Here is a 14,798-nt window from a genome sequence, read left to right on the forward strand (position 1 = left end):
GAAAATGAAGAGAAGTGTCCAAAGATTGGTGGCAGACCTCAATAGTCGAAGTAGCATCAATGCATCAGGTTCCCGAAGTGTGACTTTTTAAAGCATCCCCTTTGCTGTAATCAGAGAGATGGTCTCAATTGAGTCATGTTATTTATACAACTTTCTTTACGACTCACAGTTGGCAAACATCACATCCATTCATTTTAAAAATTGTCTTTTTAAATCAACGGCATGAATCTTAACAACTCACTAATTGTACCAATGGATTAATTCGTCTCAATTTTGTAAAGGAAAAATGGAGTTCAAATTCCAGAGATCAATTTCCCTTGGGAGTTCAAACTCCAAACCCACAGGTCGAATTATATTTTTGCACCAAATGTGGTGGTTTTGTCCATGTAAATGTGGTGTTTGTTGCCTCATTTCTCGTGAGTGGAATATGGTAGATTACAATGTGACGTCTTTTTATTCGTTTGACGGGAATAAATATAGGTGGATTGATTGCATTCCTCAATTTCTTTAATCACTGTTTTTTGATGATTTAATTTAAATTTTATTTTTACCCTTAAAATTATTAATTTGAATTAAGTATTGTGTGCAAAAGCCATATAGCTCATCGTATATATAAGTTGGATTATACCATGGGTGGTTATATTACTATCACAATTTTTATTTGATACATCACATTTTAATTGTAATTAAGCTTTTCATCTTTGTTTATTATAGCAATTATTTTCTTAACTTTTTTTTCATTGAACAATCTTCCATTAATCAGTATGTCTTGTCCTTGATGAAGAGTTATATCAAAATATTTTGTTTTCATGTTTTGAATTGGTGAAAAGAATATTTTTCACACTTTTTATTTTATATTTTATAAAAATAATGAGAAAATAAGTTGTCTTTGCCATTTCAACAGACTTTTGGACATAAAACTGTTATCAAATACAAAATTTATTAATTAATGATGATGATGATGATAATAATAATAATAATAATAAATCGTTATAAGTGTTGTAATGAGCAAAGATTAAAAACCTTAAATTATAATTAAAAGGGGGTGCTAAAAATAAAAATTATAATGTGAATATAATTATTGTTGTACTATATTTAGATAATGATGAAAAGATTTTATTCAAAAAAATGGGGAATGTAAATATGAAATATCAGAAAAAAGAAAAGAAAAATTGCTCATTCAATCTTCTGCTTCTCATTATTTTTTCGTACATTTTTAACACCTTTTGCTTCTTTCCATCAATAGCCGCCAAACCCGTTCCACCCCCAAATCATGAAGAACCCTAAACCCCCCGCACTCCAAGAAATTTTAGGGACCCATAATAAATAAAATAATTTTTATTATTATTTCAGAAATAATTTATAGCTACCTAAAAGTCAAATTGTCCACCTAACAATATGAGCATACTTAAGTCCACCAACCACTTAATCAAGCACGGACTGTTAGTGCCATACTGTACATCTTGCCGGTGCTTATTAAATTCTTCTACTTCATATTCCAGCTTGAAATTCTTCAGTTCTTTCTCTGTTTTCTCTCGTAAAGATCCCAACTTTTGTCTCGCTTCTCAGTCTCGCTTCTTTTCTTCTGGTAAACTTTCTTCGCATTTATCTTCTCTATTTGTTTACTGGTTAATTGGGATAATTTGGAATTGTCCGTAATTGAAAGATGATGAAGTATGAGCGTTAGTGGGCTTTTTGTCAATTTAATTGTGTGGAGAAATTAATAATTTATTGGACAGTTATAATTTTGTGGGATTTGTCGCTCTGTGAGTGGGTGCGGTAATGTGTGTTTATTGGAGTTCAATCCTTTATATCCTTATGCATAGAAATGGTAACTGAGTTGCTTAGATTGATAATGAAAAAGTTGAGGTGGAGCCAATCTTGAGTAATATTCATGTCTAATAGATCAGATGAAGCTTGGGTTATTCGTTAAAGCTTTAATTCATTTAAATTATGCAATCAAATAGCATCCATTCTTCAAAGATTGGGATCCAATATGCAAGCGACCTAGCATGCTTTTTATTAATTTTTTTTTCCTATCCAAAATGTGGCTAAATAATGACTATATTCAAAGAAGCCAGCAAACTTATGTAAACACGAAATTTAGGAGTTCTGGAATCATAATTTAGAGATTTTTTAGACATTTGATTGGTTGCTATTCGACATTTTCTATTAGGTAATGTAATTTTTCTTTTATCGCATTGGTGTCTATATCTATATCGTGGTTGTCCCCGTCTTTAAAATCAGAGGCTAGATTTTGTTTGAATCCCCTTTTCTGATCTTATTTTACAATTTCAGGTAATAACGTAATGATGGAGCTGTTCAAGGCTGTTTCCAGCACGGCATCTGCATCTCTGGGTAGTATTGCCATAAGATCAGATCAAAATAGTTATAGTTACCATCAGCTGATCTCATCTGCTTTGAAGATATCTAAGGCATTATGTGATGCTGATTTAAAAAATGTGAGTTGAAGCATTTACTTTGTGTTATATCTTTCAGCGAATAAAGCTGCAGCATTTTCTATTCGTATGTAATCCACTAAATTGTGAAAAATGTTGAGGGAACTCTCTATAATCCACATTGTGTGAAAAGGACTCTCTGACTTGGTATTTGCAAAAGGAAAGCTGCTAAATCTCACCTATTTCAAATATAAACAAATATAATTTCTTTCTTCATATAGAGTATCAATATTAACTGAATCTATGTAATGTTGTTTCACATTCTTGCTTACTTTCATGGTTATATCTCGCATTTCTCAGATTTATAATTGCTTAAACGTAGGTTTGTATTACTATTAGAAATTAATTTTCTTTTCATTTGGGATGGGGAACATATTGTTCTCAAGAGTTTGCTAACTTCATCTGTTTGATGAAAGAAAACTGATAATATCACAAATAAATGCTTTTCTTGTAGGTTGATAGCAATATAAAAAGTAAACATCTTGGTGGAGCTAGGGTGGGGATTGTTGCAAAACCATCTGCTGAGTTTGTTGCTGGAGTTCTAGGAACATGGTTCAGTGGAGGTGTTGCGGTCCCTCTTGCACTTAGTTACCCAGAAGCCGAGCTCCTGCATGTGATGAATGATTCGGTCTGTCCATGGCGTCCTGTATCTTATAGTCTCTTAAAGCATATCTGCCTAAGCTTAGAAAGCAGTTAAAACATTTAATGTTCGCAAACATAGCTGGATAACTTGCTTTTTTTGTTCTTACTTATAAGTAAAAGAGTTACTCTAAAAGTAACTCTCATTTTACTATTAAAACAAGTAACTTATTTTCAACTATAACCAATAATAAATTATTTTAAAAACTTATTTTATTTACTTATATATAAACTTTTTAAGATTAACCTACCTCTTTTCTTTTAAAGTAATCTGACATAATCTATGGTGGAGAAATATACATTGAAATTTTAAAATTTCCCCCCCCCCCCCACCCCCTCACAGATGACTTTAATATATTTCATAGTTGACCTAATGCTTTTGTGTGAGTTACATGATTAATACTGTTTCACTGGAGTATACCCTGATGCTCTTTGTTTTATAGTGATGGATCCTTATTTTGTAGAATTTTATGGTTGTCCTCAAATCATTTATAGAGAAATTGAAACTTATACATGTCGGCATGAATGTATTGGATTAGATCATCTATTGATAATCTATCGTCAATTTGATATTAGGACGTTTCTGTCATTCTGAGTACCGAAGATCATCAAAAACTTATGAAAGCCGTTGCAGCTAAAGCTGCTGCTCAAGTTTCCCTTATTCCTACTATTCCGAGCATAAGTGGTCTTGCAGACAAAACAAATGAGGAAATTGAAATTTCTGACAAGATAAATGGTATGTTATCTTTGGGGCCTCGAGAGTCAATATGTTAACTGTTTATGTTGAGCTCAGTGAAGGTATCTTTACTGGTATATCTTGATGTTTTAATGTAGGGAATGACGCAGCATTGATTATATACACCAGTGGTACAACAGGTAAACCTAAAGGAGTTGTACACACACACAAAGGTGTCTTGGCGCAGGTATATCTAAGCACCAATTCTGTTAAGTCTTTAATGTTTCTAAATTTTAAGTTAATAGCTTCTGCCGCACAAAATAAACTGGTAAATGAGACTAGAATTATGTTTTTGGGACATGAAAGAGTTTTTAGCTGGCCTTTGCTTAAAACTAGGTCATTGCATACTAGAGTATATTTTTTATATGAAATAGTTATCACTCATAAAACGTGTATTTATAACTTATATTTGGTACAATCTGGGTACCCATCTTTCGATTTATCTCATAGTCTGTGATGTGACATCATTTGCCATTATTCATACAACTGGCCCTATTCTAGTGCTGTATTATGTTCTGTTATGAGGAGTACAGGAAGACTTGTTGATGATCCACGTGTACTTATCTAAATTTTGTCTTCAACGTACCATCTTTCATCTAGGCCGGTTTCATTTTTCCCCATTAAAACATCTCGCGTGTACAATTTTAATAAAGGATGGCGTTGAGACTGGAACCTAGGTCTTTTGCATGGCTTTGATACCATGTTAACCATCTCATTTAAAGGCTCAAGCTATTAAAGACGAGCCACATGTATTTATTTAAAATTTATTTCTGTGTCATAAAAAATTCTTGTATGCTAAGCGTCTATTTAGTAGAATAAATTATATATTGATTCACAGCATTGCAACAATTTATCAGGATTTACTGTTTTGTACTGGGCCACTAGATGCTTTACCGCAAAGTTCGCAATTTACTTGCCCTACACTTTTAGTTTAATAAGTAGAAATGCTAGAGCACTCATTGAAGCTTGTCATTTAGCATCTCAAATTTCATCAGTATCAATTCACATTTACGAATAACTGATGTTTAACTTTGTAATAATTTCAGGTTCAAATGTTAACAGAGGCATGGGGATACACATCCAGTGATCAATTCCTGCACTGTCTACCATTACATCATATCCACAAATTTGTTTATATTACCTGTCATCTACTTCCATTAACAATTATTTTCCTATAGCTACAATTCTATCAGATATTACTTCCTATAAATGTATTTGACTAATTCATAAGGAAATTTAATTGGGTGTTCTATTTGTAGTTGACCTTAACTTCTAGTTACATGTTCATGGACTTTTCAATGCTTTATTAGCCCCTTTGTATGCGGGTTCCACGGTGAGTCTCTGACATTTAAGTTTGCAACTCTGAGATTCTTTTTAGATTTTAAATGGATCTTTTATGCTTCTGTTCTCCTTATAGTAAAACTGTATCTATTTGAAAGGTTGAATTCATGCCGAAATTCAGTGTGAGGGGGATCTGGCAGAGATGGCGTGAATCTTATCCGAAGGATGAAAGTAAAGCTGGTGATGCTATAACTGTGTTTACTGGAGTAAGTCGGATTTTTGATATCATCGCTTAGTGAAATTGTTGTTTGCATGTACTGCATGATTATGGTATCTCTTTGAGTCTTTTCAAGTAGATATCTAGTGGGCCATCATGCAAAATGGATAGATGGGCAGTGTATCGATTTGCTAATCTTTCCCCTGATTCTATGATATTAAGAGTGATTCTTCAGAATATGGCATTTTGACATTTGGTTTCGTGTTAATTACGAGGTAGTAGTACCTTTTTAGTACAGATTTTTGCTTTGGAATCTCCAACACGCGACATACTACTTCCCTTTCATTTTTTGGATTGTTCATCCTATATTTAGCTAATCAATCTGAAAGAACTTGATCATTTTGTATCATATAGGTTCCAACCATGTATACACGTCTAATACAAGGGTATGAAGCCATGGATCCAGAATCACAAGCTTCTGCTGCTTCAGCAGCTAGACAGTTGCGTCTCATGGTAATTAGCTTGATATCCTTTTCCTGGTGATGTCTCAAGGGTAAATATCCTTATAGAATTTGGAATCATTAAGTATCTTAGTGTGTGATCTTTTATGTTCTATCAGATCAATGTTATTATAAGAACCCTTATTCAGTATATTTCCTATGATGTTTTCCAGCAAGGTTGGTAAGGTGGACTGGACAATATTGAGGAAGAAAAAAAGCTAAAAGCTTATCCATTATACTGTCCAGATCTCCCCAATTCTACATTTTTAGTCTTTTTCCCTCCAAATCCTTAAACTGTAAGGCTTTTTGATTGTCAGATGTGTGGCTCCTCTGCCCTTCCACTTCCAATTATGCAACAGTGGGAAAGTATCACTGGCCATCGCCTTCTGGAACGATATGGCATGACTGAGGTACTTTTTTTCGTCTATGCAAAGAACATGTCTGCATTGTTAATGGAGTTTTCATGTGCAGTCTTGACGAGCAAATTTCATGATTTATTCAATGTCCCAATATATCTAGTTTGTCATGGCGTTGTCTAATCCCCTAATTGGTGAGCGAAAAGGAGGAACTGTTGGCAAGCCACTTCCTGGCGTGCAGGTTAGTTGATTTTCAGTATAGACCAGCGTTTGAAAGGTTGTACATCTAATGAATAACGTCTCAACATGCTGAGTATTCTACTGAAATTCTTTACTTTTATGGAGATCATAGTATATTAACGACGAGGATTCACTTTGCTGCATATTTATTGTTATTTTTTTCTTTCTTTAATTAAGAGGGTAATAAGGAACAATGTTTGAAAAACACAGTGCTTGATGCTATCTAAAATATCTGAGTTGACGTCAAAATATATATTCTTTTAAGTGCCCAAATATACTAGTAGGATAGGCACCATACAGAACTTGGTAAACAATTCATTTCTTGTGATAGGCCAAGATCCTTGCAGAAGACGGGAGTAGTGAAGTAGAGGTAGGCGAGCTCTGTATTAAAAGCCCATCACTGTTCAGGGAATATTGGAAGCTTCCTGAGGTATTTTCAATATCATGCCGTAGTGTACTATCTGAAAATTTTCCTATTGGATTAGTTTAGTAGATCATAGTCCTTTTTTTCTTTAGTCATGACAATTATTTTACTTTTTGAAAATCACAAGTCAATATTAATCAGAATTGTGGAGTTGCAGCTTTCTTAACTTTGACATACGAAGTTATGGATGTTTGTTAGGTAACTAAGGAGTCGTTTATTAACGGTGGATTCTTCAAAACTGGAGATGCTGCTAGATTGAATGAAGACGGATACTATGTCATTTTAGGACGTAAGCATGTTTCAATTCTCTAAGTTGTTACTAGTAATGAATTTGTTATGGTTGTCATAGTTTTTTATGTGGCTAACTTGAGACACTTGGAGCATGTTTAGCTAAGCCAGAGGTTAGAAGTACTTAGCTTAAATTTTACTTTCAATAATTTTCACCAAAATTTGAGTCGCTTAGATGCTCGAATTAGCATTTGTTATTCGAAAATACTTGCTATACATTCTTCCAAAATTTTTGAGTTGCTTAGATGACTCGTTTTCTTTCTCATCCCAAATTCCTACTTTAACGAATATCTTCGTTTAATGTGTTCCAACTATTTTCTCATTAACCAGGTACTAATGCCGATATTATGAAGGTTGGTGGGTATAAGTTATCTGCGCTAGAAATTGAAGCGGTTCTTTTAGAGGTTTGTTTCTTGTCTTCCCTGTATAATTGATCGACCTAAAATAAGAATTATAGCTATGAAATATACTTGTACACTGTTCCTTTTTGTTGCTCTATGGAAGACGTTCTATGTAAGGAGAAAATGAGTAATCATAAAAATATCAATTGATTTTAATCAACTTTATTTCTATAGCATCCGGCTATTTCAGAGTGTTGTGTGTTGGGATTGCCTGACAAGGACTATGGCGAAGCTGTGTGTGCAATAGTTGTAGCTGATGCAGAGGTTAAGAGAATACGAGATGAAGAATCGAATCCTGCTCTGACTTTGGAAGAACTTACCATGTGGGCTAAAGAGAAACTTGCACCATACAAGGTATCTCTTGCCTTTTCTGTGTGGAACCATAATACTATGAAACTTATCAAAATATACAACTAATCTAAGACAGTTCTCAAGTTTCAGTGTATATTTGAACTAAGATCCTCAAAAAGTAACTCTTGAAAATCTTAAATGGAAGTAACTTTTAAGCTTAGCCAAACATGATTCAGTGCTTGTTTTTCACGTTTATACTGCTGCACAACTTACCCCACACACCTCTTCGTTTTCCAGCTACCAACGCGTTTATTGCTATGGGAGTCGCTGCCACGTAATGCTATGGGAAAGGTGATTTACCCAAACCTGTTCTCTTTATTCTCCCATGGGGTATTTTTTGACTCCGTATGTCATTTCTAGAAAATGTTTCAATGGTTTTCGATTTGTGATTTCAGGTGAACAAAAAAGAGCTGAAGAAAAAGCTAGCAGACGATAAACAATGAGGACATTTTTCGTGCATAGTATTATTGGAAACGACTTGACAATATATTAAAATTTAGCTTATTTTTCTTCTTTAATGTTGTCCACTCTAGTCTGAGGTCGGTTGGTCGGTAAACATTAATACTGTTGATAGATTGAGGCAGAGAGTTTCAAGTAAATTTGTTGTGAAGGCACACTGAATTATAAGTTGAATTATTATTAATTTGAAATAATTGGGAATTTTGTTTCCTTTGAGTTCTGTACATGGAGCTTAATTAAAATGTGTGCAATTGTAACTCCTGGCATTAGCAGACAACGTTGTCTTGTTTAATCCGATGAAGGGATTTATAGTAGGAAAATAGGGACAAACTTTCTAATGCTGAGTATAGGGTATGCATTTTAGATGTAGCATATAATTTGATTCGAAAGGATAATTTTTTTAATACTTTTTATAATTGTACCATCGATTGTACTAAACGAGTAAATAGAGTTTTAATTGACAAAATCTAATAAGCTTGAAGAGGAAAAGATAAATTAAAATTTAATGTCATTGTAAAGGATTTGATTTCAAATATCAACTACTTGGACTTCCATTTGATGGATCTGTTATGAATATTCATATCCTCCTTTTCTTTTCAAATGATTTTGCTTACGATACCTACTGCTTTAACACTATAAATTTTATTGTTACCCTTGCTTCTATTGCGAGAAATTTGCATATATGAAATTTAAAGAAGTAAACATCTTTCTTAGCAAGTAGCTAATTGATAATGCACAAGAATTTTTGAAAATAGGCAGCAATCACCGAACCTTCATCGTCGTGAATGTTATTACAAGCTAGTAAAAATTTTCGAAATTTTTATCAAGCAAGAACTTGTATGTCAATTTAAAGAAATTGTACTTTTTGTTTTTGTTTTTGTTTTGTTTTGATACCCAGGTGTCCCAGCTTCGCCAGACTAAATTCTGGACCCCTAGCCACCGGCCCCTCAATGACTACAGGAGGTAAATCGCAGGTTGTGCCCTTGTTGGATCACAGGTTCCCACCCGGTCTAAACTCCTGGTCTCAAGAGAGCTTTCCTCCATAGTGATTAATCCACCAATAAATTGCCCCTTTATTGGATCAAAGGTTCTCACCAGGAATCGAACTCTCCACGCTTAGGTTGCGAGCGTGCCAAAGGTGATTGGTCCACCAACTCGAATGTGCCCTAGGGAGCTAAAGAAATTGTACTTCTTTATACACTTGGTTGATTAAGAGCTAATTGTGTCATCTACGAATATGATATTTAGTTGTCAGTTAATCTCGCTTTACGAGAAAATTCAAAATTGATTCAATTGTGAAGTTTAAAATTTTTCAACAAGAGAATTATTGTTCTTCCCTCTTACGCAATATTATAGTTTGATTGACTATCGAGGTTTTTGTTAAAATAGAAACCTCGATGTTTTTTTTTTGTTTGTAAGTTAGACTTGCTCTGGTGATATAGACGAATTCCTTTGTAGAAAACGTCTAACTCAACCATGGCCATCAACAAAGTTTATAAATAAATGGACTTCGCTACCAATGTCGATATGTCCGAGTGGTTAAGGAGACAGACTCGAAATCTGTTGGGCTCTGCCTGCGCAGGTTCGAATCCTGCTGTCGACGCTTTTCATTTTGGCCTTTACTACCTGCTTCTTTTTAAATTATCGATAATTCTTGAATGTGGGCTTTCTGACATACGACGACGTCGTTTTATAAGATTTTACTTTTAATTTCATTTGATAAAGGCCAAAAATCCCCTCTCACAAACCGAACTGCAAGCCCAGAGAAAGAGAAAATGGCCACCGATTTGTGAACAGAAAAATAAATACCGTAAAATTTTGAAAATTATTTCATAAGTATAATCTGTATGAAATGGAAAGACAAACCCTAGCTTCGTCATCTTCATCAACCAGTGGAATTTCAATAATTTCTCCTCCACCGGAAGATGCTTGGATTACTACTTATCAAAAGCTGCGCCCTCAGTGGCAATCTCTGTCTTCTTCTAACCAGGTATTGCCCCTTCTTGTTATGCTCCATTTGCTTTGTTTATTTTTCCACACAAAATAAAACGATAAGATTAAACAAATGCATGTAATCAATTGCCATAATAAAAATGGAATTTCAAGTGTGATCTACATGCTTGCTTGCTGCAGTGGATTTAGATTTGTATAGATTATTTTAATTTAATATGGTTGCAGTTTTTAGGATTTCAGTTTAATTGGTAAACTTGTTTTCATTTTGGGGAAAATTGTGTTGTATTTCCTCACAACTTGAGTGCAACTTTGTGCCGAACCTTCATAATGATATGTTTCTGCTTTAATTGTTGGATGCTTATTTTGTAGAAGAAGTGTGTAATTTGTTATTTAAGCTAATTCAGCTTTTTCTCCACGGCTACTAAATTTTTTCAAGTGAAATCATTGTAAAAATAGAAAATTGATTAACAAAAAAGAGCAAAAGTGGGAGTTGGTATGCGCAGTGCACTTGGCAGAATACTTCTATTTTAGTTTTTCATTATCCTGGGCATCTTAGTTACAGCTGCATATGCACTACATCGAAGTATTGAAATAAAATTTCTCAAAGCCATAGTAGTTGAACTGTCATTTTCTTTCAAAGAACTTGAGCCTGTTCTATAATGGTTAGGTGGTGGTGTTCGTGAGAATTATTTGCTTAACCTACCCCCCTTTCAGCCATCACACACACACTCACACTCACACTCACACTCACACTCACACTCACACTCACACACTAGTCAAGATGGATTGGAATTCCCCAAATCTTAATATTTTTCAAAGTTGCTGTTATTTCTTCTTTTAACGGGTCTCTTTGACAGACAGTGATCCCAATCGAAGTATCCCGAGTTAATCAGTTTGATGCTGCGAGGCTGGATATTGAAATGTCAGCTATGCTAAAAGAACAGTTGGTTAAAGTCTTTTCTTTGATGAAGGTAATATCATAACTTTTTAGCTAACCCCAAAATATTTGATATCTTTGGGAGTTTGAAGTCATTTAATTTGTGTGTTCCATTTTATGGGATTAGCCAGGAATGTTATTTCAATATGAACCCGAACTCGATGCTTTTCTTGAATTTCTCATATGGAGATTTTCCATCTGGGTCGATAAACCTACTCCTGGTAACGCTCTTATGAATTTGAGATATAGAGATGAACATGCAGTTGAAGCTAGAGGAAAAGGTTAGCAATTCATGATGTGTTATCTTTGCTATCAGTTAACTTATGATTATACAAAACCGTCATGTTATAATATGTGGAATCTAATTTTGGTTTTCTATAAATTCCAAAATTATGCACCAGTTAAGTGTGTAGACATTGTGACTCAACTTAGTAAGTGATGACTGAAGTTAATGTTCACAAGTCAATTACATTTTGAAGAAAATCGCCTTAAACATCTTGTAAGTTGTAAGAAATTGAATGCCACTAGAACTATTCTATTAACTAGAAAAAATAATACGAGTTATATTCCTTTGACTGAGATATTCAGCATATATTTATGCGACTTGTTCTTGCAATGATACTAAAGCAACGTTATTTTAGGAATATTTTAGAGAGGAATGGCAGCATGAATTCATTCTCTTAGAGCAGGCTTATGTTACATGAGCTTAATGAAGGCAAAACCCTAGTATAATTACCATTATATGGGTTGCTCTTCCTCGATTACCTATTTCTGAGATTTGCTTGTGTATCAGAAGGTGAGATAGCAGGAGAGAGAAATTCAGAATTGGTCTTTTCCTCCCATATGTCCTTCTAAGATGGTTTCTTTTGCCATAATTCTCTCCATCTGTCAATATGTAGACCTGCTAGTCCCTGCCTGGCTTTATTATCTCCCCTTGTGATACAAACGATATGTTGTTTAGTTGGCTCTGGATCTCCTATTTTATTCAATATCTATGTTCCTTTTGCAGTCAGGACGGGGTTAGAGGGACCAGGGCTTACTGTTTTTCAGAAGATTGGGTACTGTATTGCTACGGTTGGTGGACAATATATTTGGGCCCGTCTACAATCATTTTCTGCTTTTCGTAGATGGGGTGACACTGAGCAGGTATCTTTCTGCAAAAGGAAGTCCAGTTAAAATTCTTTTTCCATTTCCAGTGTTTGAGCATGTAATGCATATACATATAGGACACATGTTCATTCATTTCATCTATATCTCTATACATGTTAATAAGCCCATACAACATACGTAGGAGTGAGTTGAGTCACTGTATTCTCTGTCTGCTTTCTTCAGAGATCACTGGCACGTCGAGCATGGTTTCTAATGCAGCGTATAGAAGGATTTTATAAAGCTGCATCATTCGGAAACCTACTCATATTTCTCTTGACAGGAAGGTATATTCTTTTTATGATCAAACTCTATTCTTTATATATTATCTTAAGCACGTGTTTGTAAAATGAAAACAGAGATTTATAAATTTGTAAAGGAAAGGACTGCTCTTTGAATGGTTGATGTCAGTAAATGTCAAATGCTTGCAGAGACCGTCATGTAAAAATTTCATTAAGTTCTTGTGGTTGATCAACAGGCTTTTGGTGCATGTTGAATGAGCATTTATATTTTTACTGATGTTATAGGCGTGTCAGAAATTCTCATATGGCATGGCCTTGTATGGATCTGCATTATGTTTAGATGTACGTTTCATGGAATAATAAGAAGAAGAAACCGTAAGTACTTAGTCCCTGTTGAATCTTTGCCTGCTATAGTCTATAAGTTATATGTGTTAGCTAAAACTAGCTGCTGCTATGACTTAGAGTATATATATGAGATGGATTATATTAAAAGACAACAAGTGCAGGTTTTTCATATGAATTGATTTGCTGCCATACATCTAATGGATAGGATTTTTTATGTGAAAGAATTATTAGACTAGCTAGGATTGGAAAAAAGGCTTTACCAATTTAATGGCTCTTCTCACATATGCAGATATAGAAGTCTTATCGAGAGAGTATTGCGGGCGAGACTTGTTTATGGAAGTCCTAATATGAATCGAGCTGTTAGCTTTGAGTACATGAATCGCCAATTGGTGTGGAATGAATTTTCGGTAACTTCCTTGTCCCTTTTAGCATAAAACAGCTGTCTTGGAAAACCTTCAACTATTTGTGTGCGCGTATACTTATTACATGTGTTTGTATGTGTTCACAAGCTTTAAAAAACGTAAGTCATATGGAAGTTTTTAACTCACTTTATATGCTCTGAACTAAGTTGTAATGAATTGATGACGGGAATGCACTTCTTTAGTTGTTACAACCAACAATTAAGAGCTTTGTGCAAAACCCAGCTCTCTCATAGAGAGTTAATTTCCTTGTATTGAGCCCATTAACCGGTCATTCCTAATAGTGAGATGCAATTTCCTTCATTGCTTCTCCCATCTTCGTCTGGGCAATTTTAGCCTTTCGGACAACTTTATACACTAGCCAAATGGCAAACCTGAATGTGTATGTTATCTTGTCGCTGATGAATGTCAGCTGAAGCACGAGTTATTTGCAGGAAATGTTACTGTTGCTCCTTCCTCTTCTCAATTCATCATCTGTTAAAAATTTTCTCCGTCCCTTCTCGAAGAATAGTTCTTCAAATTTAGAGGGTGATGAAGCTTTATGTCCCATCTGCCAGGCAACTCCAACCACCCCATTCGTAGCTCTTCCATGTCATCACAGGTACTTATAAGTGGACAACTTTTGTTTTAGATTTGCTAGCCAGGCTTTTCGGTGGACCGGTCTTTAACAGGCCATGCGGGCTTGGCTGCCGGCCCATTTTCGCACTGGTAAATAATGGCAAGCATTATATGTTATTTCTTAGAACTGATATGCTGATGTAAATCTTGCTAATAGGTACTGCTACTACTGTCTTCGAACACGGTGCTCTGCAACTATGTCATTTCGGTGCCCTAGATGTAGTGAGCCTGTCATTGCCATGCAACGACATTGGGGTTCTGTAGGCAACATTATTACTCAGAAAGAATGATTGTTATATAATAAAGCAAAGGCTAGCTCAAGTTTAATTATATCCAAAAATTAGCTGATTTTAGCATTATTATTTTATTAGGGGACGAGATCCCTTCACAAAGCTTATTTTCAACTCCATCAAGTGCATGATATCTTTCATATTAATGTGGGAATTCAATTTGTGGTTTTCAATGTAACCTTAAATGGAGGTGTCAAGATTATGCCGTTCAACTTTGTGAAGCACAAACTGAAATCTATTCTTTGTAAAAATTTTAGCTGAGGATGGGAAGCAATTGCCCTTCGTTATGTCTTTACTTTTGCTATTTAATAAAATGGTTCTTGTCATAGCAATGTTGTGGCTCGTAATCATGTTTGCTTTGCTATTTCTTTGCCAATGAGCTCTCATGGGATTGATTGTAGTGCTTTTTTATCTAACCGTTTGTTTCGCGGCAATGTAGTTAAATGAAATCTTTTTTTTTCCCTCGCCCCCCCCCCCCCCCCAAAAAATAAAAAATA

General features: G+C 34.7%; 2 protein-coding genes and 1 non-coding gene across 4 annotated transcripts; all 3 read left to right on the plus strand.

The window, feature by feature from the left end:
* The first annotated feature begins 1,369 nt into the window (after positions 1-1,369).
* LOC111366194 (malonate--CoA ligase) lies at positions 1,370-8,575 on the plus strand. Its single transcript, XM_022986896.1, has 17 exons — positions 1,370-1,588; positions 2,299-2,462; positions 2,914-3,087; positions 3,675-3,834; positions 3,933-4,021; positions 4,881-4,950; positions 5,115-5,167; positions 5,274-5,381; positions 5,747-5,845; positions 6,150-6,242; positions 6,352-6,429; positions 6,760-6,858; positions 7,051-7,141; positions 7,471-7,544; positions 7,716-7,895; positions 8,130-8,183; positions 8,288-8,575. The coding sequence occupies exons 1-17, from the start codon at positions 1,399-1,401 to the stop codon at positions 8,333-8,335; spliced, it is 1,824 nt and encodes a 607-aa protein (XP_022842664.1). The 5' UTR covers positions 1,370-1,398; the 3' UTR covers positions 8,336-8,575.
* A 1,297-nt stretch (positions 8,576-9,872) lies between these two features.
* On the plus strand, positions 9,873-9,954 carry TRNAS-CGA. Its single transcript has one exon. It is a non-coding gene; the product is annotated as a tRNA-Ser (tRNA).
* Positions 9,955-10,074: 120 nt separating this feature from the next.
* On the plus strand, positions 10,075-14,633 carry LOC111366195 (peroxisome biogenesis protein 2). 2 transcript variants are annotated; one of them, XM_022986898.1, is made up of 8 exons: positions 10,075-10,341; positions 11,162-11,275; positions 11,369-11,522; positions 12,251-12,387; positions 12,574-12,674; positions 13,264-13,381; positions 13,828-13,994; positions 14,169-14,633. In XM_022986898.1, the coding sequence occupies exons 1-8, from the start codon at positions 10,204-10,206 to the stop codon at positions 14,299-14,301; spliced, it is 1,062 nt and encodes a 353-aa protein (XP_022842666.1). In that variant the 5' UTR covers positions 10,075-10,203; the 3' UTR covers positions 14,302-14,633. The 2 variants fall into 2 exon arrangements, with proteins under 2 accessions (XP_022842666.1, XP_022842667.1); XM_022986899.1 differs by having other exon boundaries at positions 10,212-10,341; positions 11,166-11,275.
* The last annotated feature ends 165 nt before the right edge of the window (positions 14,634-14,798 follow it).

The sequence above is a fragment of the Olea europaea genome, chromosome 17, assembly GCF_002742605.1.
Source record: "Olea europaea var. sylvestris chromosome 17, O_europaea_v1, whole genome shotgun sequence".
NCBI classification, from domain to species: Eukaryota; Viridiplantae; Streptophyta; class Magnoliopsida; order Lamiales; family Oleaceae; genus Olea; species Olea europaea.